Raw genomic sequence first — 25,533 nt, 5'->3', positions numbered from 1 at the left:
ACTTTGAATATACTGGCGGTTGGTTTATTTTTAAATTTCTCTTAGCATACAAATAACTCTCCTTATATTTTATCATGCCTCTAAATCAGAAAGTATGTTCTTTGTAAACAAAATACTCTGAATATTTTAAAATATATTAGTCATATTGTCACAAAATGTATATATGTCAACATTCACAAGATAAATTTCTGACACTTGTCATCTATGATTCAACCTAATATAAGATTTATAAAATGAAGTAAAAACAGAAGCATCCTATTTTAACCAAAGTGGAAACATGAACAATTAAGTCTCTAAAATGTTATAAAATTACACATTGTTTCAAATAAGGGACTATGTTCCTGGTTGTTTAATATTTAGTAATATTAGTTTATTTAAGGAATCCAAGAAAGGCTAATGGAATTTGAGCAGGAAAAAATTGTGTCAGAATAAAAGCGATAGCAAGCTGAGAATGTGTCTGACTTTTCCAAGTTCCAGAGCTCCTTCATGAATTTGGTGTTCTTATAGAGATATAAATGGCGGCATCATTTATTTTAAAAATCCTAACTTTCACAGAGGACCTGAGTTTCAGAAAACAGTAGAAAAAGTACAGTAGAACAAGTTATACATTTCAGGATTCAGAACCCAAGGCAAGGAAACTATGAAACCATCTGAGCAGAAAATCAAGCTGCCAAAGCCAAGTTCGATGAAGTTGAAAAATGGTGAAATACTGGGCGCTTTTTTTTTCTTAACTCTCCTTCCCTGTATTTTTCAGTTTTTCTAAAGTCTAAAAATAGAAGTTATGAAAAGTATCATTATTAAGGAACTATCAACATTCACCAAAGAATGTGCTACCAGCCCACCTACCATCATTTACCAACAGTGGTGGCAACAGGGCAAACTCAAACTTCCTCTCACCCACAGGGCATTATCTGGTGGTTAAACTGGGCTCCACCCAGAAGAGAGGATCCCCGGCTCCTGCACTTTCCATTACTGTTTGTCACCTGAGCTCCAATTATATGACGTATGCTACAGATCTTAGTATTCAAAAGATTCCTTATAACCAGCATATAACAAGGGAAATTTCTTCCAACTTCTGCCAATAATCTGCCTTTTATGGCCCTGAAGGAGGCCAAGGATGAGGGTCCAATGGGATACACAGGTTCCCTAGTACAGTAATAATTTGGTACTTCTGAAAATTAGTGCTGAAAATTGTGTTTGACTCTTTGCAACCCTGTAGACTGTAGCCCACCAGGCTCCTCTGTCTATGGGATTCTCCAGGCAAGAATACTGGAGTGGGCAGTCATTTCCTTCTCTAGGGGGTCTTCCTGACCCAGGGATCAAACCCAGGTCTCCCACATCACTGGCAGCTTCTTTACCATCTGAGCCACCAGGGAATCCCCAAAATTATTGCTACTGAAATACTTGTTTAATATTTATTCAGAAAAGGAATAGCCAAGTATTAAGACTTGGGGGAAGCTCTTCTATTGTATTCTCAGTTCTTCAGTTTGGGCAAGAGAGTTGTATACACTTACTATTCACAAAGTAAAAAGATGGAAATCAACCGGACCCAGTTTCACTAAAAAGCGGCTTAGAGACCACTGCTCAAGTGTGCCCCTGGGGGTTTCAAGCTATGACAAGTGACTTTAACCACATTCTGTTGATAAGAAGAATTTTCGTAAATATGATTTTCTCCATATCACTATTTTCTGTAGTGAGCAACAGTGCTCACTTCAATGGCAGCCCCTCCAGTGGCAGCATGAACAGCTCCCCTGCTGGTCCACCCCTTAACCCAGCTCTGCTGCGAAGAGCAGCTGACGGTGCAGCTGCCTTGCGGTTCTCCCAGTCACATTTGTCCCCTTATTCTCCTTCCCTTAAAAATAACAGAATAATTTCTCAAATATGTCTATACTGAGTCCAAGGGATAGACTATCACAGCTCAGTCTTGATCCCCAAATTATGGATATCTTGTCATGAAATAGGGATCTACTGTTTGTAGTCTTAGATCTTATTAGTTTCATTTAACATCATACTCCAAGCACTTTATCTTTAAAAACAGTTTTTAATAGTTATGGTCAACATTTGAGGGCTTACTACACACTGTTCTAGGATCTACATGGATTATTTCATTTATTCTCCCCCACAAATGTATTTAGAAAATCTACCCTGATTTGTCCTTTTTGAAAATTTCCCATTTTGCACTAGTTTATTTTTTAATGCTTCCACATACTTATAGTTTGTTTTTCCCATTTTTTCCAGTTTCTCATTCTTTTTAATTTACTTTTGATATCGCATATTTTTTCTTTTATTTTCTTCTTTTGGTGTCCTGTATTTAGTAGAAGTGACTTTTCCCTCTCAGTTTCTAGTTTATTATTATAAAAGGTTGTTTACATTGATCTCTAACAGGTTTAAAAAAATCTCAATGGTTTTATCTATTGTTCTTTTCTTCTTCTACTTTTATTGAGAGATAATTGACATGCAGCACTGTATAAGTGTAATGAGAATAATGATTTAACTCATGTGAGTCAGGAACTAATTACCACAATAAGTTTACTGAACATCATCTCAAAATTAAAGAAGTATAAAATCATTTTTTTCTTGCAGTGAGAAACCTTAGGATTCACTCTCTTAATAGCTTTCAATATGACATAGAGCAGTGTTTCTTATATTGTATGTTATATCCCTGCTGCTGCTGCTGCTGCTAAGTCGCTTCAGTCGTGTCTGACTCTGTGCGACCCCATAGACGGCAGCCCACCAGGCTCCGCCGTCCCTGGGATTCTCCAGGCAAGAACACTGGAGTGGGTTGCCATTTCCTTCTCCAATGCATGAAAGTGAAAAGGGAAAGTGAGGTCGCTCAGTCGTGTCCGACTCTTCGAGACCCCATGGACTGTAGCCTACCAGCCTCCAGACGGACCTTTGTTGACAACCATAAATCTGATCTCTTTCTATAAGTTTGTTTCTTTGTATTTGAAATATAATTGAACTACAAAACTATGTTAGTTCCTGGTACAATGCATGAGAAAGTGAAGTGAAGTCACTCAGTCATGTCTGGCTCTTTGCGATCCCATGGACTGTAGTCTACCAGGCTTCTCTGTCCTTGGGATTTTCCAGGCAAGAGTACTGGAGTGGATTGCCATTTCCTTCTCTAGGGCATCTTCCTGACCCAGGGATCAAACCCAGGTCTCCTGCATTTCAGGCAGATGCTTTACCCTCTGAGCCACCAGGGAAGCATAGTTATTCAATATTTCTATATATTTCAAAATGATCATCATGATGTCTAGTTGCAATTGTTACCATATGAAGATACTGTTAATTCATAATTATTGACTATATTCCCCACATTGTATAATTAATATCTGTGACTTCATTTAATTTGTAACTGAAAGTTTGTACTTCTCAATCTCCCTCACCTACTTCTTTCTTCCCTCAACCCCTCCCCTCTGGCAACCATCTGTTTAGTTCCCTGTATCTATGGCTATTTTTGTTTAGTTATGTTTATTCATTTGTTTTTTTTTTTAGATTCCACATATAAGTGAAATCATACAGTTTGTATTTGTATTCCTCTTTCTGTGTCGGACTTACTTCACTTAGCATATTACCCTCTGCAGCACCAGGAAAGCCTGGCGTGTTGCAGTCCATGGGGTCACAAAGAGTTGGACATGACTGGGAAACTGAACAACGACATTACCCTCTAGGTCCTTCCACGTTGTTGAAAATGGGAAGATTTTACAGTAAGACCCCTACATACGAACCTTCAAGCTGAAACCTTTGAAAGATGTGAATGTGTGTTCCATCAGGGTCAGATGTGAGTGAAATTGCAGCTGGCCCTTTGTCTCCTGTTTTCGGTGATCCTTCTGCTCCATCATCTGCCACCTTCTCTCCCTCCTCCAGTCAGCAACACTTCTCGCCTGTTCACTCAATGCCAGCCCCCGGATGACAGCTGTTGTACTGTACTCCTGTACTTTTCGAGGTACTGTACTGTAAGCTTAGAAATGTTTTCTATACTTTTGTTGTCTGTTTTTATGTATTATTTGTGTGAAAAGCATTATAAAGCTATTACAGTATAATACCATATAGCAGATTGCATTAGTTGGGTACCTAGGCTACTTTGTTGGACTTAACAAATTGGACTCACTAATGTGCTCTCAGAATAGAACTAATTCATATGTAAGGGCTTGCTGTATTCTTTTTTATGACCGAGTAATCTTTATAATATCTTCTTCACCCACTCATCTATCAGTGGGCACTTAGGCGCCTTCCCTAGTCTGGCTATCGTAAATAATACTGCAATGAACATAAAAATGCCTATGTTTTCAAATTAGTGTTTTCATCATTTTTTGCTAGTTCAAATAATGCTTCAAGGCACGTCTCCCACTTGTTATTGAGAGTTACTCCTCAATAGGTTAGATGTCATAGAAAACCTCTTAGACAGGTGGTTCCACTGGAAGAGAGACAGAGAGTAACAGCTCACACTGGCTGCACTGGAGTTGGAAACATGCACGCCTGCGCCACGCCTTGCTGCCCCTGTAGCGCCCCGCCGGGGGCCGTATGCGGGCAGATGGATACAGATGTGTCAGTTTCTCCCAATGACTCTGATTCTTCCCATTCTTCCCATACCTACCCACCCTACTTTTACGAACCACTGTAACCATCAAAACTGAGGGAATAACATTAGTCTTCAGCGTTGCACTCAGCCCGGATACCACAAGCCCTGTTAAGAAGGGACCTCGGTCTCTGGCCTGTTGCCTTGACCTCATGCTCTCCTGCTCTCCTCCCAGCTGCCCAGGGCTTCACTGAGGGTCTCTGAGGTAAGCCTCAACCTGTCCTGGGGTGACTAGAATGAAAACAGAAATAGCTGTCCAGGAAGAGAGAAGAGAATTAGGCTATCCATAAAAAGCCTTTCTAAAGCAGCTAAATATTTGTAAAGGAAACTGGGGAGTTACCAGGGTATATTCCTATTCCTTGCCTCCACATTCTCCAGAACAGTGGTTCTCAACCTGGTTTTCTATGTCCTTTCTCCTCCATCCCCAGGAACATTTGGCAAAGTCTGGAGACATTTTTGGTTGTCACAGCTGGGAGGCACATGGTGCTACTGGCATATACCACAGAGCCCAGGGGTGCCGCTGTATATCCTACAGTGCACAAGACAGTGCCTCACCACAAAGAATGCTTCAAACCACGATGTCAGTAGTGCCAAAGTTGAAGCCCTACAACCCTTTCCTACAACCCTCTTTCTTCTCTTGTTCCCCTGTCCAATGCTCTACTTCTCTCAGATTCAGATGGAAAGATGACTGCATCTAACCAGAATGCTTCATGGGCCTCAAGAAATCTCCCTATGTTCTCAATCTGTAGTTGGTGAGTCTTTAGCAATAAGTTTTCTTGAGTTAAGTGACTCCTTATCTCATTTATGAGATCTGGGAACTCATGGAGAGATAAGAATAGCTTAAACACCTGGATTGGGACATGATCTGTGTTCTTCAGAGTTTGAGAATTACTGTCCTTAAATGGCCTTGGACTGTGATTGCAAAGCTTTTTTTCTCTCAGAAACTGTTTTTGTCTAGTTTAACATCTTAGGATATTTCTCAGTGTTGCCTTTCCTCTGGACTATGATTCAGAGTCTCCAGTAACCACTGCCCATCCCCACAATATGCCATTATGATTCATATTTCTATTGAACTTGTAAATTCAACAGAGAACTGGAACTTGTGTTAATTGTTATTTGATAAATTAATTTGATGAAAAATATATATACGTTGAAGAAAGAAGTCCTCTATGGGTTTGTTTTACTTAAATGATTAATATTCTGATCTGAATATGCTTTATCACTATTCATTACACATCATTACATTTCTTGTGAATTGTAGGGTAAAACTAGCCCATAGAAAGGACTTTAAAATTAACAGTGAAAAAAAGGAGCAGAGATTGACTTTAAAATTCTATCTTCAACACTCCTGCACTAGTTTAAATACACCTCATCTGCCAGGAGCCAGCACGGGAGATCCCACCCATGACAAGGTCATGCGGAGAGGCCTGATGGGCAAGGCGTCAGGTCTCGAAGGGTCCTCTGTCTGAGCATCTACCCTGAAACCAAAATCTGTCTGTTTACTCTCTGCTATACTATACTCTTCTGACATTACCACCTTTTCTCTGGAAAGAGTTAACTTAGGGCTTCAGTTAACAGTCTCCTGCATATAAATAAATGTCTCGGCTTAACCCCTTTGATGGCTTTCTAACTTATCTGCCCGGACTTTACAATTTGTGGATTGTTTACAGCCCCCAACCATGAGAGGCATGAAGCTCAAAACATCTTAAAGATATAGAGCCTTTTAGAGTTAAGAATTAGTTTGGTGAAGAGTTTGTTGAGTTAAGGTTTGCCGCCAGGCCTCCATATCCTTTATCTTTTAGGCACCTGGGAGGATATTAATCAATGTAAATGGGATGCAGAAATAGGAATGTAGTAGTTTTGATGTTAGCAACACTAGACTTTTGAGTTAATTACTTTTCTCTTTGTTATAAATCACTGTACTCCTTTCTCATTGTTATAAATTGTTGTATCCTTGCTGTGTAAGAATGTAACTTTATTTAGTGCTTTCTGAGAGTGGCACCAGACTTTGGGAAGAACAATACTATTACCCTTATCAGAAAAGGGCTGTAAAATATTAATTGGCTTTCTGGCGGAAGATGATATAACTCACCTAGGACAGGTATGCAGAGAGAAAGCCTGGTCTCGATAAGAGTCAGGGCTGTTGATACTGCATAATTTTGTGTTATCCATTGGTCTCTATGTACAATCAAAAGTATAAAAGGCCTTCTGAACAATAAAGGATGGACCAGTTTCTCGGACTAGCCTCTCGAACTAGTTTCTTGGAAATCTGTTTTCCCCCGTCTCTCTCTCTCTCTCTCTGTCTCCCTCTCCCTCCCTCTCCTTTTCTGGCTGAATTCCCATCTGGAACGAGGAGGCTCCCCAGTCTACTTACTTGCCCTGGCTTTTAAGATCCACGCAAAAGGGAGCCTAAGGCTGGGCACCCTTCAATATTCAAGTGAGCGCCAGTGGCCCAGCATAGATGGTGCAGGTTCCTTGTCTGGAACTTTATTGGCTTTCCACGTAAACCAAGTTATTCAGCCTCTTTTCTCCACTAAATTTTCCTACTATACTATTTCTTCTTTATTTCCTTTATATTTCTAAAGTTTTTCCTTGCCTACTCCATCTCCCCTTCTAATTCCCTGGATCCACTGGGGCTAGACCCCGGCAGTCATCTATGCAGTGAAGAATTGGAAAGGAAAAAGAGAAGTTAACTGATGAAGAAAGCAGCTGATGTGTGTTTCCATTCAAAGACCTGGACACAGTGCTAAGTGCTTATATCTACCATATTTTGGAGATGATACTAAGTATCTGTTTCATCCTCATAATCCAGTGAAGTGGGATGGGGAAGCTAAGGCCCAGAAACTTCAAGACAGCTCCTCAGAGACATATATCTAAGGAATGGCAGAAGGAGGTTTTAAGCCCAGATCAAGGGCCTCACTTGACAGAAATGGGTACTATTATTACTGAGCACATTTTGGGGAAAAGATACCCTAGTAAGACCTTCATACACATTATTTTGTTTTAAATCTCACAACTATTTTTTGTGTATTTTACAGAGAGTAAACTGAGGAGCAGAAGCTTACCTCACTCATCCTGGGTTCAGTTTAGTTTGGTTCAGTCGCTCAGTCATGTCCGACTCTTTGCGACCCCATGAATTGCAGCACGCCAGGCCTCCCTGTCCATCACCAACTACCAGAGTTTACCCAAACCCATGTTCATCGAGTCAGTAATGCCATCCAGCCATCTCATCCTCTGTTGTCCCCTTCTCCTCCGGCCCCCGATCCCTCCCAGCATCAGGCTCTTTTCCAATGAGTCAACTCTTCGCGTGAGGTGGCCAAAGTATTGGAGTTTCAGTTTCAGCATCCGTCCTTCCAATGAACATCCAGGACTGATCTCCTTTAAGATGGACTGGTTGGATCTTCTTGCAGTCCAAGGGACTCTCAAGAGTCTTCTCCAAAACCACAGTTCAAAAGCATCAATTCTTCAGCGCTCAGCTTTCTTCACAGTCCAACTCTCACATCCATGCATGACCACTGGAAAAACCATAGCCTTGACTAGACGGACCTTTGTTGACAAGGTAATGTCTCTGCATTTTAATATGCTATCTAGGTTGGTCATAACTTTCCTTCCAAGGTGTAAGCGTCTTTTAATTTCATGGCTGCAATCACCGTCTGCAGTGATTTTGGAACCCAGAAAAATAAAGTCTGACACTGTTTCCACTGTTTCCCCATCTATTTCCCATGAACTGATGGGACCAGATGCCATGATCTTATTTTTCTGAATGTTGAGCTTTAAGCCAACTTAATCAGTAAATAGATTGTGGATTCAAGCACATTTCATCTACTTTAGAGAATATAGTATATTTTGTTTTGTCTCCCCAAAACATCATTTCCACCTCACCAGGTTGTGCTATAAGCATTATCTCATCAGATTCTATGACTAGCCTCCTGCCAAGAAATGGTACCTTTTTTTGCAGATGGAAAAACTGAAGCTCAGATAGCACAAGTAACCTATCTAAGCCATATACATGGATTGTATTAGGTAAGAAATATTATATTAGTACTCCAACAATAATTTTCAACTTCAACCGGTGTAGGTGCCTTTTGAAGGGCAGTTTCAAAAACTGTTTTAAAAACAAACCAAATCATAAGCAAATTGTGCCCTACATACATATTATACATTTCCCGGCTTAGAATGAGGTAATTTTAAAAGGCAACTACAAGATAGTATGTGAAAATTTAAAGAAATAAATTCTAAAGCAATATGATGGTACTCCTACCTAGGCATGTATGGAAATTTTCTAAAAGCACACATAGGAATCTCTTGGTGTAGAGAAAAGGGAATCCTCTCACATTGTTGGTGGGAATGCAAACTGGTACAGCCGCTATGGAGAACAGTGTGGAGATTCCTTTAAAAACTGGGACTAGAACTACCATACAACCCAGCAATCCCACCGCTGGCATATACACAGGGAAAACCAGAATTGAAAGAGACACATGTACTCCAGTGTTCATTGCAGCACTGTTTATAATAGCTAGGACATGGGAGCAACCTAGATGTCCATCATAAGATGAATGGATAGGAAGTTGTGGTATATATACATGATGGAATATTACTCAGCTATAAAAAGGAATGCATTTGAGTCAGTTATGAGGTGGATGAAACTGTAGCCTATTATAATAGACTGAAGTAAGTCAGAAAGAGAAAGACGAATACTGTATTTAACACATATATATGGAATTTAGAAAGATAATAACAAGGATCCTATATGTGGGGCAGCAAAGGAGACAAAGTCATAAAGATTAGACTTTTGGACTCAATGGGAGAAGGCAAGGATGGGATGATTTGAGAGAGTAGCATTGAAACATGTATATTACTATGTGTAAAATAGGTGACCAGTGCAAATTTGATCATGAAGCAAGGCACCCAAAGCCAGTGCTCTGGGACAATCCAGAGGGAGAGGGTCGGGAAGGAGGTGGGAGGGGTTCAGGATGGGAATGACACATGGAAATCACCCTTGGCTGATTCATGTTGATATATGGCAAAAACCATCACAATATTGTAAAGTATTTATCTTCCAATTAAATAAATTCAAAAAATTTTAGCTGGGGGAAGAAAGGGATAGTTAGGGACTTTGGGAAGGTCATGTACATGCTACTATATTTAAAATTGATAATCAACAATGACCTATTGTATAGCACATAGAACTCTGCTCAATGTTATGTGTCAGCTTGGATGGGAGGGGGTTTTGGGGGAGAATGGACACAAGTATACGTATGGTTGAGTCCCTTCGTTCTTCACCTGAAACTACCACAACATTGTTAATCGGCTATACCTCAAAAAAAAAGACCAAAAAAAAAAATGTTTAAAGTTTAAAAAAATTTAATTGGAGGATAATTGCTTTACAATGTTGTGTTAGTTTCTGCTGTACACCCCATGAATCAACTATAAGTATATATATAATATACACACACACACACACACACACACACACACCCTCCCTTTTCATCTCCCTTCCACCCTCCCATCCCTCTAGACCATCACAGAGCAGCACCAAGCTGAGCTCCCTGTGTTATACAACAGCTTCCCACTGGGTATCTGTTTTACAGATGGTAGTATATGTACGTCAATGCTACTTTCTCAATTCGTCCCACTCTTTCCTTCCCACACAAGAAACTCTTAATAGCAGTTAGCTCATGGGCAAAAGATTGAACAGACATCAGACAACTTCTGCCTTTCCCTTATACCTTTCATTAAAATGACAACCCTCTCCAGTACTCTTGCATGGAAAATCCCATGGACAGAGGAGCCTGGTAGGCTACCGTCCATGGAATTGCGAAGAGTTGGACATGACTGAGCAACTTCACTTTCTACCCTTTCTTTCAGATGAAACAATCTAAACACAACCTCAGAGAACCTCCTAGCTTGAGAACATACACTAGTTTGCATGTCATAAAAGTTAATCCAAAGATTGCCAACAGGCTAATTATTCATAAAGGGATCTAGACAGTGAGGTGTGATCTCTGACACACAGTTGGCAAAGTGGGTGGGTGGGGATGAGGATGGGAAGTGGCTTTTAGAAAACCTACAGACAAGGTACATAGGCCAGAGGTGTGTCTTGGGTAGCTCTGAGTTACTGGTCCTGGGAACTGATTGTCTGGATGCAGTCAGAGTCTGTGGGCAGCATCACTCAGTGATGTTGCTTCCTGGGGCTTTGAGCAGGCTTCTGGGCTAGGATACGCTTTCTACCAAAGAGTGCATTGGGTCTCAGACAGAGACATAAAATAATTTTAAAACCTGATTATTAATTTATCATATTTTAATTCTGCTAAAAGTCGCATTTTAAATGTATGGGCTTTTTGGTTGTTGTTTATCCAGAGATACAAGGAACTCCTAAATTAAGGAGGTTTTGTCAAACTGAGGGTCAAGAGAACTGAGTTCTAATCCTGTCTCTGCTAGTAACTAGAGCTGCAAACCTGAGCTCATCATATTCTCTGACCTTTGTTTCCTTATTTGTAAAATACTGAAGTGGACTAAAATTTAAAATCATGAAAATTGCTAGGGTTCCCTTAGGTTTTAGTGTTGTAAGATTCTCATTGTTTACATTTTTATTATTCATTGTTCCCATGAATCTCCTTGCCTTTTTGAAAGCCTATATTTGATATCATATGCAATTTTAATGTATTGTATGTTTGAATACACATAGTCAGTTCCATTTTTTCTTTCTTTTTTTTTTTCAGTTCCATTTTTTCAAGTGTTACTCAAATGCTTCCTCAGTTTGGTGCTGTAGACCAGTCTGCTCTCCCTTCCTTTTCATTCAGAAGGTTCCAGTCTCTCAGCCACAGTCCCTGAGCATCAGTTGATCCTGTGAAAATCAATAAAGTAGCTGGTGGGCTCAGCATTAGTGCTGATAAGCAAATAAAATCTCCTCTTCAAGATTCAAAGATTTTAGTCGGGCAAATAAGTTTGGCTGATTGTCAGATAAGGGATTCTAAGTGCTGCACTTAGGCACTGAAAAGGTATTTGTAGTGGCTATTTTTGCCCTGCCCACCTGTCATGCCTGAAGTCTAATTCCTAACCCCCAACACACATATTCTGTACCATCTACCTGAAAATGGGCCAAATTTGACCCTGTAACTTCCATAGAGTTAAGAATACCATTAACAAAATTAAAAGACAAAGCACATATTGAGAGAAAATATTTGAAACACATATAATAAAGTTTATTTGCCATCATAAATATAAATGACTCTTAAAAATAACTATTTTAAAATAATAGTGCAATGGAAAATGGGCAAAGACTGTGAATATGTAACTCACAAAAAAGAAAAAGGACAAACATGCAAAAATTTACTAATATAAATAAAAATGTTTGCTTTTAACCTTATTATATTAGCAAAAATAAAATTATTGATACTACTCAAAGGTGGGCATGAGGAAATGGGTACTTCTATATAGCTTCATTAGAATATAAATTAGCACACAATATCTATTCAGATTTAAACATGCACTACCTTTGACTTAGCAATTTCACTTCTAGGAATCTACTTTGCTGAAATATTAACAAAACTATGAATATACACATGTATCAGGAAATTTTCTGCAGCATTGTCCATAATAAGAAATTAAGAAATCCCAAGTGATCTATCAACTACCAAGGGAAAAACTGTTAAATAAATGATCATAATCCTTATAAGAAATTACTGTGAAGCCATTGAGAAGAATATTTTGAAATTCTTATGTCCTGGTATAGAAGACATAGCAATAAGTGAAGAAAAACTGTAATAAATGGAACTTTATTTACTATAAGTGAAAAAATAGAATTATATGTGTAGAACTATATGGTTGTCTGGGGAGTTCTTACAAATAGCTGAGAAAAGAAGAGAAGCTAAAAAAAAAGGAGAAAAGGAGAGATATACTCATCTGAATGCAGAGTTCTAAAGAATAGCAAGGAGAGATAAGAAAGCCTTCCTAAGTGAACGATGCAAAGAAATAGAGGAAAACAATAGAATAGGAAAGACTAGAGATCTCTTCAGGAAAATTAGAGATACCAAGGAAATATTTCATGCAAGCATGGGCACAATAAAAGACAGAAATGGTATGGACCTAAGACAAGTAGAAGATATTAAGAAGATGTTGAAAAAATAGACAGAACTGTACAAAAACGATTTTAATGACCAGCTAACCATGATGGTGTGATCACTCACCTACAGCCAGACACCTTGGAGTGCGAAGTCAAGTGGGCCTTAGGAAGCATCACTACAAACAAAACTAGTGGAGGTGATAGAATTCCAGCTGAGCTATTTCGAATCCTAAAAGATGATGCTGTGAAAGTGCTGCCCTCAATATGCCAGCAAATTTGGAAAACTCAGCAGTGGACACAGGACTGGAAAAGGTCAGTTTTCATTCCAGTCCCAAAGAAAGGCAATGCCAAAGAATGCTCAAACTACCACTCAATGCACTCACCTCATACGCTAGTAAAGTAATGCTCAAAATTCTACAAGCCAGACTTCAACAGTACATGAACTGTGAACTTCCAGATGTTCAAGCTGGATTTAGAAAAGGCAGAGGAACCAGTATGAGCAGCAGTTCATGCTACACATATTGTTGTTCATTTGCTCAGTTGTGTCTGAATCTTTGTGACCCCATGGACTACAGCACGCCATCTTCCCTGTCTTTCACCAACTCCCGGAGCTTGCTCATACTCATGTCCATTGAGTTGGTGATGCCATCCAACCATCTCAACCTCTTTCATCCCCTTCTCCTCTTGCCTTCAATCTTTCCCAGCATCAAGGTCTTTTCTAATGAACTGGCCCTTCACATCAGGTGGCCAAAGTATTGATTCAGCATCAGTCATTCCAATGATATTCAGAGTTGATTTCCTTTAGGATTAACTGATTTGATCTCCTTGCAGTCCAAGGGACTCTCAAGAGTCTTCTCCAAAACCACAGTCACAAGCATCAATTCTTCGGTCCTCAGTCTTCTTTACGGTGAAACTCTCACATCCATACATGACTAGTGGAAAAACCATAGCTTTGACTAGACGGACATTTGACAGCAAAGTAATGTCTCTGCTTTTTAATACACTGTCTAGGTTTGTCATAGCTTTTCTTCCAAGGAACAAGTGTCTTTTAATTTCATGGCTGCAGTCACCATCTGCAGAGCTTTTGGAGCCCAAGAAAATAAAGTCTGTCCTTGTTTCCATTGTTTCTCCATCTATTTTCCATGAAGTAATGCGACTGGATGCCATGATCATTGTTTATTGAATGTTGAGTTTTAAACCAGCTTTTTCACTCTCCTCTTTCATCTTTATCTTTAGACTCTTTAGTTCCTCTTTGCTTTCTGCCATAAGTGTGGTGTCATCTGCGTATCTGAGGTTCTTGATATTTCTCCCAGCAATCTGATCCCAACTTGTGCTTCATCCAGCCCAGTGTTTCTCCTGATGTACTCTGCATATAAGTTAAATAAGCAGGGTGACAAGATACAGCCTTGACATACTCCTTTCCCAATTTGGAACCAGTGTGTTGTTCCATGTCCAATTCTAACTGTTGCTTCCTGACCTGCATACAGATTTCTCAAGAGGCAGGTCAGGTGGTCTGATATTCCCATCTCTTGAAGAATTTTCCACAGTTTGTTGTGATCCACACAGTCAAAGGCTTTGGCATAGTCAGTGAAGCAGAAGTAGATGTTTTTCTGGAACTCTCTTGCTTTTTCCATGATCCAACAGATGTTGGCAATTTGATCTCTGGTTCCTCTGCCTTTTCTAAATCCAGCTTGAACATCTGGAAGTTCACAGTTCATGTACTGTTGAAGCCTGGCTTGTAGAATTTTGAGCATTGCTTTACTAGCATATGAGATGAGTGCATTGCATGGTAGTTTGAGCATTCTTTTGCATTGCCTTTCTTTGGGACTGGAATGAAAACTGACCTTTTCCAGTCCTGTGAAATTTGCTGGCATATTGAGGGCAGCACTTTCACAGCATCATCTTTTAGGATTCGAAATAGCTCAGCTGGAATTCTATCACCTCCACTAGTTTTGTTTGTAGTGATGCTTCCTAAGGCCCACTTGACTTCGCACTCCAAGGTGTCTGGCTGTAGGTGAGTGATCACACCATCATGGTTAGCTGGTCATTAAAATCGTTTTTGTACAGTTCTATTTTTTCCACATCTTCTTAATATCTTCTGCTTGTCTTAGGTCCATACCATTTCTGTCCTTTATTGTGCCCATGCTTGTATGAAATATTTGCTTGGTATCTCTAATTTTCTTGAAGAGATCTTTAGTCTTTCCTATTCTATTGTTTTCCTCTATTTCTTTGCATTGTTCACTTAGGAAGGCCTTTTTATCTCTCTTTGCTATTCTTTGGAAATCTGCATTTCAATGGGTGTATCTTTCCTTCTTTCTTTTGCCTTTAGCTTCTCTTCTTAGCTATTTGCAAGACCTCCTCAGAGACCCATTTTGAACATATAAAGAATATCAAATGTTCCTCTCATACTCCTTGTTATGGATTTAAATATATTCCACCAGGGCCTCAGAATATGATTTTATATGGAAATAGTGTATTTACAGAAGTAATCAAGTTTAAAAATGCCTTCAAGTAAAAATCTTTCTTCTGGGACTTCTCTGGTGGTCCAGTGCTTGAAACTTTGTCTTCCAGTGCAGGGAGGTGCAGGTTCGATCCCTGGTGGGAGAGCTAAGATCCCACATACCTTGCAGCCAAAAAACCAAAACTTAACACAGAAACAGTAGTGTAACAAACTCAGTAAAGACTTTTAAAATGGTCTACATTAAAAAAAAAAAGCCACCAAACTAAAAACATCCTTCTTCTGTCTCTAGTAAAATGAGGTCTTTAGAGTGAGCCCTAATTCAATAAGACTAGTGCTTTTATAAAAGGTGGACATTTGGACCCAGAGACAGACATGCACAGATGCGAGTTGATGTGAACACATGCAGGAAGCAGACTGTCGTGTGAAGAAGGAGGCAGAGATTGGAGTTACACTGTCACAAGAAAGAAATGTTTGTGGCCACTAAAAGTTAGGGGAGAGGCATGGAACAGATTCTCCTTCACAGTCCGTAAAGGAAGCCAATCCTGCTGAGGTCTCGACTTTGAACTTTCAGCTTGTAGAACTATGACACAATAAACTTCTGTGTTTTAAAGAGAGCAGTTTGTGTACTTTGCCACAATAGCCCTGGAAAACAAATCCAATCCTCTATCAAATTTAAGCAGAAAGGGATTTAGTACATGCAATTAGATGCTTAATATTTACTCTGTTAGGATGCCTGAAAAACACAGGCTCTAGGCTAGACATCTAGGAAATACTCCCAGAATCACTGGGACTCCTAGGATTACTGGTATGTTTACTACATGGCAATCCACTCCCTATCAGGTTTCCTGTTCTCCCTTCCCCCATCCCAATTCAGTGGGATGGAGGTCATCTTTGTAAAATTCATGACATCATGTCTTTCTTTGGTCACCCTTCTGATTTTCTTCATTACCTTCAGGAGACATCTCTCACTCCTCACTCTCATGAGTTCACCTTGGTCTGACCAGCTATTAGCCTTGCCACTCACTATTCCCTCACAGGCCTCACCCTATACTAAGCCACACTAAGCTGTTTAAACCATCCAGAATGCCTCATGTCTTTCCTTTCTCTTCATTTTTGCACAAGTTGTTCCCTCTGTCTGGTTTGGAAGTTGTTTCCCTTCACCTTTGTCAGGTCAATTCCTATTAATCCTTTCGTCTAGTGCTGACTTCCATATTAACTCTAGTTATTTGCTGATTTTCTTCCTCAGAGGAGGGAATGAAAAGAGAGATTTGAGCAATTTTGCAGAATGTATTTTATTCACTTTTGTAGCTTTAATTTTTAATATAGTTTTAATTTAATTATTTATATTAATTCTCTACTTTAATTTAGGTTTGTTTGCTTTTGGTTTTGCCAGTGGTGTAAATAGTGGCACACATTAAAGACTGCTGTCGGGATTTTGAGGTATATCATTTTCTACCTTTGCATTAGCTTCCTAGTACTGCCAAAGCTGCTTAAAAACTTACTTTCATTTTGGAAGTAGGTCACATCTTTGGTAGTAGTTATGTTATTATTCCTATTTCATAGGTTGGGATTGGGAGTAAGGTCACATCATTCTTAAACAGAATGATTAATTCAGAACTTCTTCCCTCATGCTGTACTAGGTCTAAAACAACAAGTTCTAATTCTTGACTAGCCCAAATAAAGTAAATTTAATATGGAAAACATATATTCATTCATTCATACAGACATATATCTATTTATTCTTTTAGTCAACTATTTAGTAATTGAAGAGGAAAGAGAATAAATAAAAGCCATCAAAAAGAAACAAAAAGTCACTTAATGGATAAAACTTTATGCATATTATATATAATATACTTAGAACTTTATGATATACTATGTTATTCACTAATTTTGCTGCGTGACTTCACTTATGTGACACATCCATCCCAGGTATACAGCATTTCTAGAAAACTGGTTCTTTTTTTAAAAAAAATTTTATTTATGTATTGGCTGCATCAAGTCTTAGTTGCGGCACACACGCTCAGTAGTTGTGGTTCATAGGCTTAGTTGCCCTGCGGCATGTTCCCTGACCAGGGATCAAACCCATGTCCCCTGCACTGGAAGGTGGTTTTTTAACCAAACCCAGGGAAGTCCCAGAAAACTAGTTCTTAAAACTCAAACTGGCTCATGCTGCCCATTACTGGTTAGATGGACTGGTTGGGAATTAGAAAGGAGAGGTGTTCAAAGTCTCTCCTAGACTGGGCTGGTGACAGAAGAAATCCTGGCTTTAGTCCCTTTTTAACTACAGTGTACCAGTGAGCCCTTGGATATGCAAAGGCAGGTAACCAAGGCCTGAAAAGCTAAATTTGTCTTCACTGTAAAGTGTGGGCTTTGAGTTGCTGTAGGAAAAATGAATGGAGAAGGAAATGGCAACACACTCCAGTATTATTGCCTAACGAATCTTGTGGACAGAGAAGCCTGGTAGGCTGCTGTACATAGGGTCACACAGAATCAGACACGACTGAAGTGACAGCGTGCATGCATGCATTGGAGAAGGAAATGGCAACACGCTCCAGTGTCCTTGCCTGGAGAATCCCAGGGATGGAGGAACCTGGTGGGCTGCCATCTATGGGGTCGCACAGAGTCAGACGTGACTGAAGCGACTTAGCAGCAGCAGTAGCAGGAAAGATGAAAAAGAATCCTGAAAAACAGAGGAGATAGGAGGTTTGAGGAGTTTCTACGAATGCCAAACATTTTGGGAACCTGAAATACAGATATAAAGAGGCTAATGAGAAATTTCCAGAGATAGGCTAGGTGTTTAAGAACAGGGATGCCAAACATGTAACATTTTGGTGTTGGCATTGTTGTGAGGTAAAATCAGCCTCAAATAGTTAATAAAATATGACAAATGTTTTGAAGGTGGGAGCATTAAAGGAGGTGATAAGCTCCACTGGTATATGAGCGTGGAGCAAAGGGAAGAAAACAGTCTAGGGTGAAGAAATAAGACTCTACTACTCTTACTTCTTAATTGTATTGTCACGCTGCCCTCTAATGGTCTGTCAGTATTTCACTATTTAGCAGATTCAATTGTTAGCTTCTGAGCCACCTGACTGACTTTACCATCTGCAGACAATTTCCCCGTTCAGTTCAGTCGCTCAGTCGTGTCCAACTCTTTGAGACCCCATGGATATATTATAATATTATCCCATATTATATTATATAATATAATATATTATATTATATGGCTCTTTAAATTTTGCCATTAACAAGTAAAAAAGACTATGCCCTTTGAGGCCACAAATAAAGGAAAAGCAGTTGCATAGTTGTTGCCCAGGGCACCTTGCCCCTATGAAGCAGTTACCCATGGAGCTTCACTGTGAGCCTACCTTCTCCTTTTGTTTGTCTTTTCATCTCAGACAAAATATAGACTGCTCAGAGATAAAGAAGAGACCAACAGCTCCATCAACAGAGTGCTGAGAAACAAAGTGGGTAACATCTGACTGTTATATAATACTATCTTTGGTAGAAAATAAATACTATCTTTGGTCTGCCTTCTGTTTTTGGAATTCTCAAGTTGTTTGTCTCATTTTGACTCTGAAATTTAAAAAAAAAAAAGAATTAGAAGGAAATGTTCATTAAACTTGATGCCAAAACACCACTAGTGGACCTTCAGGTCTTAGCTTAGTTGAAATTTAATTCATTTGTTCAGAAGTATTTATTGAGTATCTCTCATGTGTCTTGCTGAACAAATCAAGCATATTCCCCACAGCCAACGTGTATGGGGGGCTTCCCAGGTGGTGCTACTAGGAAGGAAGTAGCAGTGAAGCCATTGCAGGAGGCATGAGAAATGTGGGTTCGATCCCTGGGTCAGGAAGGTCCCCTGGAGGAGGGCATGGCAACCCACTACAGTGTTCTTGCTTGAAATATCCTATGGACAGAGAAGGCTGGTGAGCTACAGTCCATGGAGTCGCAGGGCTGTACACAACTGAAACGACTTAGCACATGATATGTATGGCTGTGCGGGTGAATGGTACTCAGTAAAGTTGTGCAGTGGTCCTTACTCTCAAGGGGGTGGTCCTTACTCTCAAGGAGATTATATCTAGTAATTTGTAGGAAGTCTTGCTTGAACTTTCACTCCTAAGGACCCATAATAAACCCAGTCATAGCACTTTACCCATTTGTCTATTACGGTGTCATCCTCTGTTAGATTGCAAACTAAGAGGATAATGAGTTTGGGACTATCTTGTTTGTCCCTTTCCAGGGGTTAGGGATGCATCAGTGAATTAAAAGATCAAAAATCCCTGGCCTCTACAAGCTGGTAATCTAGAAGAGAGAGATAGTCAACAAGTTCAGTATGTACCATGTTACATGGAGATACACCATGGAAAAAAGTCAAGTAGGGGAGGGGCCTTTTTCCTCCCCTACTTTGACTCTTCGCTCAGATGTCACCTTTTTTTATTTTGAGAGAGGAAACCTTTGGAGGTTCACAGTAGAGGAGAGATACTCTCCGTCTAAAAAAGAAAAACATTTAGGAATAAAACCGTAGGCACACTTAGCAAACATCTAGTAAGGCAGTTATCAGCTCTCCACTTTGCCGGAAATCAGGTCACAGTGAATACATATTTATACAGAATATAGAGAATAAGGGCCCAGCCCTAGCCCTTCTCTTGAAAATCTGGCACTTTCATATTCTTTCTGAATACATTTTAACATTCGAGAGAACCCTCGTGTTCTAACCTGAGCTGATTTTGCATTTTTTGTTGCAGAATAGCACCTCGCGTCTTCTAGTATCAGCCTGCATACCATTTGTATGTGGCTGGGGTGTCTGAGGCTACGATTCTTTAAGCCTTTCCAACCAGCCCTACTTGACAGTGTCCTTTTCAGGAAATGACGTCCTGGATAATTAACAGACTCCGCTATATTTAACACATATTCCTATCCGAAATTTTCACACTTATTTTGCCTCGCGGACAAGTGAAAATGTATCTCTTCCTTCTGACTCTCTGGGCCTCGCTCCCTATTCTTTTGACAGCAGCCCAATCCCAAGCAACCTTCCCCCCAAGTTGGCGACCCGTCTGCGCTGCTCAGCCTTCCGGAAGCTGTAGGCCCCGGCGGTCCGCCTCGCCAGAACTACAACTCCCGGCAGCGTCTGTTTTCCTGCGCCTCCGTCTTGGCGCATGGCCCGTCGGGAGGGGGCAGGTAGCGGGCGGCCGGGCGGGGTCCAATGGGTGCCGGCTCCCGAGGAGAGGGCGGGGGAGAAGAGGAAGGAGGCGGACTCTGGGCCCCGGCCCCATTCATTGCCGCGGCCGGCCCGGCTGGGGTCTTGTGTGTTACGAGTTATGGAGGCGCTAATTCCTGTTATTAACAAACTCCAGGACGTCTTCAACACGGTGGGCGCCGACATCATCCAGCTGCCTCAGATCGTGGTGGTGGGAACGCAGGTGAGAGAGGAGGGCGGCTTCCGTCCAGGCCGGAGCCTGGGGCGCAGGCCTGGAAGAGGCTGCGGCAGCGCTTGCTCCCCGACCGGCCTTCGCGGCCTGTGGGAGGAGGGCGCTGCCGCGCCTGGGCGCCTGGGGCTGCGTTGCACCCGGGCTGGTTGTCCGGGGCCTGGCGGGGAGGCGAGGGGCGGAGCCGGCGCGGCGGTCCGGCGGGTGCCGGGGGCGGGGTGGGGGAGGGACGGGCGAGCGGAACTGGAGTCCGCGGGGACCGGGCGCGGCTTCCCCCGCGGGCCGCTGCTTCCAAGGGCACCTGGGGGACGCATGGGGCACGCAGGCCGGGTAGCCCCTTCTAGGTTGGTTTCAGGGTGGCGGGGTGTTTGTTTCCCTCCTTGCCTTGCTCAGGGGCTGCGGAATCAGTATTGGAACTTCGGTGTCGGGGCCCAGGAGGGCCCCTACTTGGGTGCACCTGAGTGTTTTCCTGCCATGTGATTCCCGTTTCGAAAACACCGAAGCAGTTAAAAACAAACAAAAAAACCCAGACCAACTTGTACTTGGAGTTTGTGGATATAAGGAAGAGATGGTCAATTTTTCTGCGTAGGCTGTGGTTTTTGACTTCTATCTAAATTGGGCATCAAGGTTCTCTGATCTTTTCATGTTGGCATCTCTTGTAGATAATACATTTTTACATGTGGAAATGTTGAAATAACTTAGTATGACAGAGAAGTATACATTTCATTTTCTCTGCCTGCTGCTTTTCTTGGTTGAAGAGAATCAACCACAGGCTTTTAAAAATAATGTTTTCTGTTGGAAAGGGGACGGTTTCCTCATTTTCCATCAGGTTCTGCTGCTGCTAAGTCGCTTCAGTCGTGTCCGACTCTCTGCGACCCCACAGACGGAAGCCCACCAGGCACCTCTGTCCCTGGGATTCTCCAGGCAAGAATACTGGAGTGGGTTGCCATTTCCTTCTCCAATGCATGAAAGTGAAAAGTCAAAGTGAAGTCGCTCAGTCGTGTCCGACTCTCTGCGACCCCACAGACGGAAGCCCACCAGGCTCCTGCGTCCATGGGATTCTCGAGGCAAGAGTACTGGAGTGGGCTGCCATTGCCTTCTCAGAATATAGAGTATAGGGTATAAATATTTTGAGAGGGAACTCAGAATAGGGTATTTCCAGACACTAGTAACCCTGGAAACCATAGACACCCTGTCTAGGGTGGGGAGAGGGGCTTTTAGAAATTATTTCAGAAACACATTTCCTTGGTTGATTATAGGATTAGTATAGATCCTATACCAATATGTGCTCAATTCTGCCTTCACATATTATGGTACTTATAACTTAATGTTTGTAATGACTAGATACTCTGGTTCATTAACATAGTAAATTATGAGAATTTTTTTTGAGTTTATTTTGTTTACTGCTGTGTTCCTATTCCTAGCTCTTAGTACAGTCTCTGTGTATGTAGTAGATGCTTCAAAGACAAATACTTTGAATGAGTTACTGGATAATATTTTTTAAACACTTGGGCTTTTATCATCAAAACCAGTCTGTTTTTGTAAATAAAAATAGAGGAGAAGAAATTAAATCTTCTTTGATAGTAATTTGTGTTTCCTAGCTGTAGATCAGAAACTTTCCATATACTTTTAATAGGGTCCCAATGCTTTTTAAGTATGAAGCAGTAAAAGAATCAGAGCTATACTGTGTTAGCATAAATAGTTTAAAATCAAGAAAGATTTTCCTTACATGAAATAGAGTTTATTTCAGTGGGTAAATCTGTTGGCAAAATTAGGGAGGGAACAGGGTAGAAAAGTAAAGAACTCAGCATTGTGAAAGTCAGTATTAACATATGTCAGCAAAAACCATCCTAATAGTGATAGTTACATGCTATATAGGTGTATGCCATATTTGCATGTTAATGTTTAGGATTAACGCAGAAGTCTAAAAAACCATTCAGTTTTTAGACTTGATTTAATGGGGGTTATCTCCATTCATGCCCTTAATTGAAATTCAATCCTTTATTAATCACGTGCAGAAGAAACACATAAGAATAGAAGCAATGTATTTTTTTTCTCATATTTTCCTCAATATGTTGGAAAAAAACTTTTCTTGATTTGAATATAAGTACACCATTAGTTTGTCATCTAAGCCATTTAATGCTGTATAGCATATATACAGCACCTCACATTTAATGGAGTAGTGCACAGTGAGTGAGTTACAGATGTAGTAAATGCTCTGTAGTTAGTTCGAGTGGTAAACTTCTCAGTGGCAGTAATGTCTCTGTCTTATACTTTACCTATACTTTAAATGGCTACAGATCTCATTTTGGGGAATTTTTTCTCAAATTTGAATGTATAAGAATTACTTTGAAAGTAAATTTCCTGGACCCCATCCCCAGAGATTTTAATTTTACAAGTCTGGGGTGGTCCAGGCAACATAGATGATTCTGATGTAGATGGTTCATAGAACCTGATTTGAAAAGTGTAATAGTGAGTCTTTGATTTTAAAACTGGAAAAAGCCGGGAAGCTTAGTCTAAGGGCATGGCACTCTTCAGTAGCCTTTTGATTTTGGTGGCATTCTTGCTCCAAAGTATCAACTTCCAGGCAACCTTTGCTGACCCCTGAATATTTTATTTCTTAAATTTCAAATAATATTTATATGAGGCCGAGAGAGTTGGAGAGGTTGAGGAGAGAGATGTTTTATTTGATCATTCACAGGTTTTATGATTTAGCTAAATGAATTGCTTTCCTTTTTCTTTTGCTGAGAACCTCCATGTGGAAAGAACAGAAAATGGGAAGAGAGAAGGTTGATACTTTTAAACCTTGGTGTACTTTGCAGGTAGAGGAGGAGATAAGGTTTCAGTGACATTTGTGACTCCACTTGGGAAATTTAATCACTGTTTAAGTTGAGAATCGGAAGGGGGAGCCCTCCAGGTATGTAGTCCACATAAACCATGTAAACCACAACCTAGTAGAGGAATCCCAATAGAGGTGACATTAGTGCTGCTAGTATAGTGCTTTTCACTTTGCCTGTTATTTCAGTAATTTCAGCACTCTACTTTCAGCAGTTCAGACAAATACTGAAGAAAAAGGAATCTTGGGTTTTAAATGACCAATCTGCAAACCAACTGTTTAACATTTAAAAAATTAAGGTGTAATTCATGTAACATACATTCCAACCACTCAGTTAGTGGTTTTTGGTGTATTCACTAGGTTATGCAGCCATCACCACTATCTAGTTCCAGAACATTTACATAACCCCAGAAAGAAACTCCATGTCCATTAGCAATCACTCCTCATTTTGCCCTCCCCCATGGCCTGGCAACCAAATTTCTGTCTCTCTGGATTTGCCTCTTCTGGACATTTCTTAAATAAATGTAATCATACAATATGTGGCCTATTGTGCCTGGCTTCTTTTGCTCCACATAATGGTTTTTATGTTCATCCATGTTGTAGCATCTATTGATGTTAATACTTCATTACTTTTTATGGCTGAATAATATTCTGTTGTCTAGACATGCCACAGTTTGTTTATCCATTCATTAGTTGATTGATATTTGGGTTATTTCCACTTTTTGTCTGCATTGAATCATGCTGCCATGAACTTTTGTTTAGAAGTTTTTGTGTGAAAATATGTTTTCAGTTCTCTTGGATGTATAAATGATTTAGCGATTTCTAAAAAAGACAACAGCAAGAGTTCGTAAAGGTGTACAGAACCTGAAACCCTGATATACCAGAGAAAGGTTTGTAAAATGGCACACTGCTGTGGAAAACAGTTCCTAAGGAACTATGGCAGTTCCTTAAAAAGTTAAACAAGAGTTACCAAAGTAAAAGTCACTCAGTTGTGTCCGACTCTTTGTGATTCCATAGACTATACAGTCCATAGAATTCTCCAAGCCAGAATACTGGAGTGGGTAGCCGTTCCCTTCTCCAGGGATCTTCCCAATCCAGGTTCAAACGCAGGTCTCCCACATTGCAGGCGGATTCTTTACTAGCTGAGCTACGAGGGAAGCCCAAGAGTTACCAAATGAACCAGTAATTCTACTCCTACATACAAGTAACCCCAGAACAGCACAAGAGGTTAGAGGCACTAACTGTACAGTAAAAAAAAAAATCTGCATATAACTATACAGTTGGCCCTCTATAGCTACAGTTCCACATCCACAGATTCAACTATCCACACATTATATAGTACTGCAGTATTTACTGGAAAAAAAGATTCAAGTAGGCAGTACTGAAATATTTACTGAAAACAATCTGAATATAAGTGGACCTATACAGTTCAAACACATATTGCTCAAGAGTAAGCTATATATGGGCTTCCCTGGTGGTGCAGAGGTTAAAGCGTCTGCCTGCAATGTGGGAAACCTGGGTTTGATCCCTGGGTCAGGAAGATCCCCTGGAGAAGGAAATGGCAACCCACTCCAGTATTCTTGCTCACTCAGTCATGTCCAACTCTGCGACCTGTGGACTGTAGCCCACCAAGCTCCTCTGTCCATGGGATTCTCCAGAATCACTGCAGATAGTGATTGCAGCCATGAAATTAAAAGACACTTACTCCTTGGAAGGAAAGTTATGACCAACCTAGAGAGCATATTAAAAAGCAGAGACATTACTTTGTCAACAAAGGTCCGTCTAGTCAAGGCTATGGTTTTTCCAGTGGTCATGTATGGATGTAAGAGTTGGACTGTAAAGAAAGCTTGAGCGCCGAAGAATTGATGCTTTTGAAATGTGGTTTTGGAGAAGACTCTTGAGAGTTCCTTGGACTGCAAGGAGATCCAACCAGTCCATTCTGAAGGAGATCAGTCCTGGGTATTCATTGGAAGGACTGATGCAGAAGCTGAAACTCCAATACTTTGGCCGCCTGATGCGAAGAGCTGACCCATTAGAAAAGACCCTGATGCTGGGAAAGATTGAAGGCAGGAGGAGAAGGGGACGACAGAGGATGAGGTGGTTGGATGGCATCACTGACTCAATGGACATGGGTTTGGGTGAACTCCAGTAGTTGGTGATGGA

The 25,533-nt window shown here is 40.6% G+C and overlaps 2 protein-coding genes across 7 annotated transcripts in view; both read left to right on the top strand.

Moving 5' to 3' along the window:
- FGD4 (FYVE, RhoGEF and PH domain containing 4) overlaps positions 1 to 25,533 on the top strand; it is a 289,247-nt gene that overhangs the window by 243,402 nt on the left and 20,312 nt on the right. The window lies entirely within an intron of this gene.
- The window catches only part of DNM1L (dynamin 1 like), a 64,080-nt gene continuing 58,584 nt past the window's right edge, over positions 20,038 to 25,533 (top strand). For 4 of the 6 annotated variants that reach the window (XM_069585382.1, XM_069585381.1, XM_069585380.1 and 1 more), the window contains exon 1: positions 20,038 to 20,528. In XM_069585382.1, the coding sequence (XP_069441483.1) occupies positions 20,265 to 20,528 (264 nt within the window). In that variant the 5' untranslated portion in view covers positions 20,038 to 20,264. Of the gene's footprint in view, positions 20,529 to 20,757; positions 20,879 to 21,363; positions 21,602 to 25,533 lie in introns of those variants that run through there. The other 2 variants (XM_069585383.1, XM_069585384.1) reach the window with 2 other exon arrangements.

The sequence above is a fragment of the Ovis canadensis genome, chromosome 3 (assembly GCF_042477335.2).
Source record: "Ovis canadensis isolate MfBH-ARS-UI-01 breed Bighorn chromosome 3, ARS-UI_OviCan_v2, whole genome shotgun sequence".
Taxonomy (NCBI): domain Eukaryota; kingdom Metazoa; phylum Chordata; class Mammalia; order Artiodactyla; family Bovidae; genus Ovis; species Ovis canadensis.
This window is presented reverse-complemented; position numbering and strand designations above follow the sequence as displayed.